The following is a 4,381-nucleotide window of genomic DNA, read 5'->3' as shown; positions in this document are numbered from 1 at the left end:
TACAAGCCTAGCATGGTCGGTATTAACCCTAATATTAATTCAATGTCCCATGCATTAACATTCATTATGCCTTGAGATCCCAATCATCACCATATTGTGAGGAACATAAATTTGTTTGAAATTTTTAGAGGGAAATTTGAATGTTTTCGAATTTAGTTTATTCTACTTATATAGGATAGGCGTAAATCCTTATTTAACTTGCTATTTTTATACGATGATAAGAAAATGTATGTTGGTGTCGTAAATTAGGGCCGGCTCAAGTCCAAGTATTTTGAGGCTTGAGCTTTAGGCCTCCAAACCAATAGGGTCTCCAACTTTAAAAAATATATATATGATATTTGGTTTGGGCTGAACTTATCTTTACACATACAAAAAAATATATAAAAATACAAAAAAAATAAGTTAACTTAGCCAACAATAAACCTTTTAGTTTATTTTGTCGGTCCCAAGCCCGGGTAAAAGAGAGTTTTTTCTCAAATAGTGTTTTTTTTTTGGAAAAATGCATCGAGTTTTTGAATTTGCTTTAGGCCACTAAAATGTTTGAGACGACCCTGTAGTAAATTTGCAGATCCAAGTTCATACATCCTCAAGAAAAAATTCTATTGTATTTTGTAATGGAGAAACTAAATTTAAATGTAATCTTTAACTAACTATCATATTTAACAAAATTTAAAAATTTGTATTCCTTTTCAGGATGATAAGACTAACATAGTTAAGTTTTTGCATGTTTGGGTATTAACTTTCAGTATGTAAAATGATCACAATATTTATATAATTCGGAAATATTATCATTTTTAACCTATTTTTACAGTTAAGTAATTACATAAAAGTTGCATCTTTGAAAAATGGACATAAATCACAACATTTTCGTCAGGTGCTCACGTGACACGATAACTGTGGTCTAGACCAAGGCCGTTTCAACGTTTTTGTAGACTCTAAGCGGACTACGAAGTAAAGGCCCTTTTGCAAGACATATAGATATTAATAAAAAAATTAGCTGCTAAAGTTAACCTATGTTTAGTAAGTAGCCCTAATTTTGCTCATAAATTCTCCTCCAATCCTGACAGACCCGACGCCATAAGTGATTACGTTAGTGATAGCCGATAACCTAGAAAATCGAAAGAGCAAGTTGCGATAGGAGATAGGAACGATGACTGCGGCTCAATTTTAGGGATTTTTGGCGCTGATTCACTGAATTCGGATGAGGTCGAGTGGTAGATGGTTGCTACACACTGTAGTTATGTCTGTGGTTTAATTTCAAAACTGGGTTTTGAATGTGGACCTTTTTTCCTAAACAATTTTTATTTGTGTAACTTTATTTAAAAAAAAAAACATGGTTTAGTTTTGTTTTTCTATTTTGATCCTGATACATATACAATATATAAAACTTTACTAAAATTTTGAGGCCCTTGAATTTTGATGGCCCTAGATTCGTGTTTAAATTGGTAAGTCTAACGGGCCGACCCTGATCTAGGGCGATGTTAATTCGAAAAATGTGAGGAATGGATGCAACAAACCATGCAACTAAACGCGTCCTTGTCACTACAATAATCATATTAAAAGGTGAAAAGTATGTGCATAGTGGTCATCAACTTTACCTATACAGATTATCATCCAATAGAATTTCAAATATCCGATATATGCCTAATAATTAGTAAATAAGTGCTCTCTCGCTCTATATATTCTCTTACTTTTAACATCGAACCTTCTATCTGGATCCAACCCATAAAACAAAATTTACATAGTGATTATCCGTCTTAGATTAAGACCACTCAGATTCTTAATAACCTAAGAATTTCCTAATCAAATGATATATTGATTTATTTATATATAGATATATTTGTAACATTTCACCCACCACTTAAATTAATAACATATGATTCATATACTATTAAGATTAGGGAAAATTACAAGAATGCCACTTGATCAACCACCATTATCAAAATGTCATCCTCATGCGCCATTGGACAGACTCCTGAAACATCAGATGCGTTCGTTTCTTACCTTGAAGAGTCCATGAATGAGGAACTTACACGTGTCCTACAAAGCTGATGCGTTGACGGTCGACTCCTCCCATATACTTGGCAAACCCCTTCCATTGGCTCGACTGACTCTTCCCAACGGCTTGGCGGACTCCTCTATGCTCGAAAGGAGTTCAAGAGGCCCTACTCGACTACGCTATGCTTCATGGGGAGGACTTTGAACACCTTTCGGTGTTTGAAATTTTAAAAAATTATATTTAAGTGTCTTCTTTTTTTTAATAACATGCTATGTCACGTTTTTAGGTTGTAATATTTGAGTTATGTTGTAATGTTTAAGTTATGTTGTAATGTTCTATGTTATATTTCTAATTTTTAAGTTATGTTGTAATGTTTTATGCTATAATGTTATATAAAATAGATATAAATATTTGATAGAATTAAAAAGAAATGTGAGGAGTCAGCTGAACAATGGGATAAGTCAACCAAAATATGAGGAGTCCGTCAAGCCGTTGGGAAGAGTCAGCCGAGCCAATGGGAGGAGTCTACCAAGTATCTGGGAGGAGTCGGCCGTCGACGCATCAACTTTGTCGGACACGTGTAAGCTCCTCATTCATGGACTCTTCAAGTTGAGAAACGGACGCATTCGATGTTGCAGAAGTCCGTCCAACAACGCACGAGAGTGACATTTTGATAATGATGGTTGGTCAAGTGACATTATTGTAATTTTCTGTTAAGATTACTTATAAGTACACTCTTGATTATAACCTACATAATTTTGGAATAATAGATGTTATAATTCTAGAATAATATAGTGATTTTAGTACTTGCGAATCCAACCTCAACAAAAAGTATATTTTCATATTTATTACTCTGTTCTCACATGTCCATACATTTCAAGTTGGTACTACTTCTCTTTCTATATTTTCTTTCGTCAAAATTCCTTTTCACATACCCTCTAATTTTGTGCTACCCTTTATTATTTTTATGGGTTCCCTTCCCCCCTAGGTCGGTTTCCTATTGCTACACTTCCTCTCTCTCTACATATATAAATTATATTATATATCTATATATAGATACATGCATGTATACCTATCTATGCACTATATATACACTCCTCTCACACCAAACACTACTAAAACTTGTGGTTGCATTAACATTTCATCACCCCTCCCCTCTCCCCCCCCCCCCCCACCTCTCCCTCTACTATTCGGGTCGGGTTAATTACCCAATTAGAGATTTCTTGATTATAAGCTACTAGCAACACAATGACAAGGGTGGCACCGGAGACCGAGTCAACCACCACCACCACATTACCCGAACCAAACCCGAAAAGAGTGAAAAGGGTCAAAGAGGATCCAAAAGAGAACCCGAAAGAGGATCCGAATGATGAAGCCACTATTTCAAACACTAGTAGTTGTAACAAAGCAAACAACAATAGTAAGCACCCGGTTTATAGAGGTGTTCGGATGCGAGCATGGGGCAAATGGGTATCCGAGATCCGAGAACCCAAGAAAAAATCCCGGATCTGGCTCGGTACCTTTTCCAACCCGGAAATGGCCGCACGCGCACACGACGTCGCCGCACTTTCCATCAAAGGAAAGTCGGCCATTCTTAACTTCCCCGAACTCGCCAACGTTTTACCACGACCGGTTTCATGTTCGCCACGTGACATTCAAGCCGCCGCCACCAAAGCCGCTAATACGGAGTTCACCACCACAACAACCACCTTAACAACTACTACGCCGTCAACACCCTCCACGTCATCTTCTTCCACGATGACGTCATCAGCTAACATTGAGTTCACCACCACGACAACAACAGCAACGTTAACAAGTACGGCGCCGTCAACACCCTCCACGTCATCTTCTTCCACAATGACGTCAGCGGACTCGATAGTGACGTCGGAAGAGGTGTCAACGGTGCTTGGTGAGATTGTGGAGTTGCCGAGTTTGGGAACGAGTTATGACTCGGCCGAGTCGAGGGACGATTTTGTGTTTATTGACTCAGTTTGGGATTATTATTATTATGATTCATCTCCACCATGGCTGGAAGAATATGATGTTGGAAGTTTCTTTGATACGTTATTATGGCAACATTAATAAATGGTTTGTATGTTTTTTTAAAATCTTTTTCCCTAATAATTAATGGGATTTTGTTTGGGCATTTTTTTTCATTATAATACTTTTATATATATAATCTTAAGTACATGAATCATGATGATCTCATTTCATGTTTAAAACATATTATATACATAGAAAATAAAGGGATTTAATTTTTTTTTTTTAATTTTTGATGCGCTCAATTATTATTTAGACTTATTAGGTGACACATTTTTCCCACAAAAATATTTGATTCAAAGGTGGGATTTTATGCTTCATGGATATTTTTTCCTTTTCCTT

At 36.3% G+C, this 4,381-nt stretch overlaps 1 protein-coding gene across 1 annotated transcript; it reads left to right on the top strand.

Moving 5' to 3' along the window:
- The first annotated feature begins 3,152 nt into the window (after positions 1–3,152).
- LOC110893757 (ethylene-responsive transcription factor ERF043-like) lies at positions 3,153–4,145 on the top strand. The gene has a single exon (XM_022140883.2). The coding sequence runs from the start codon at positions 3,248–3,250 to the stop codon at positions 4,079–4,081; it is 834 nt and encodes a 277-aa protein (XP_021996575.1). The 5' UTR covers positions 3,153–3,247; the 3' UTR covers positions 4,082–4,145.
- Positions 4,146–4,381: the final 236 nt, after the last annotated feature.

Source organism: Helianthus annuus, chromosome 12, assembly GCF_002127325.2.
Source record: "Helianthus annuus cultivar XRQ/B chromosome 12, HanXRQr2.0-SUNRISE, whole genome shotgun sequence".
Taxonomy (NCBI): domain Eukaryota; kingdom Viridiplantae; phylum Streptophyta; class Magnoliopsida; order Asterales; family Asteraceae; genus Helianthus; species Helianthus annuus.
Note: the sequence above shows the minus strand (reverse complement) of the source record. Positions and strands in the feature narration are given on the sequence as shown.

Coding starts and splice junctions, on each gene's coding strand:
- LOC110893757 (XM_022140883.2), top strand. CDS start 3,248: ATGACAAGGGTGGCACCGGAGACCGAGTCAACCACCACCACCACATTA.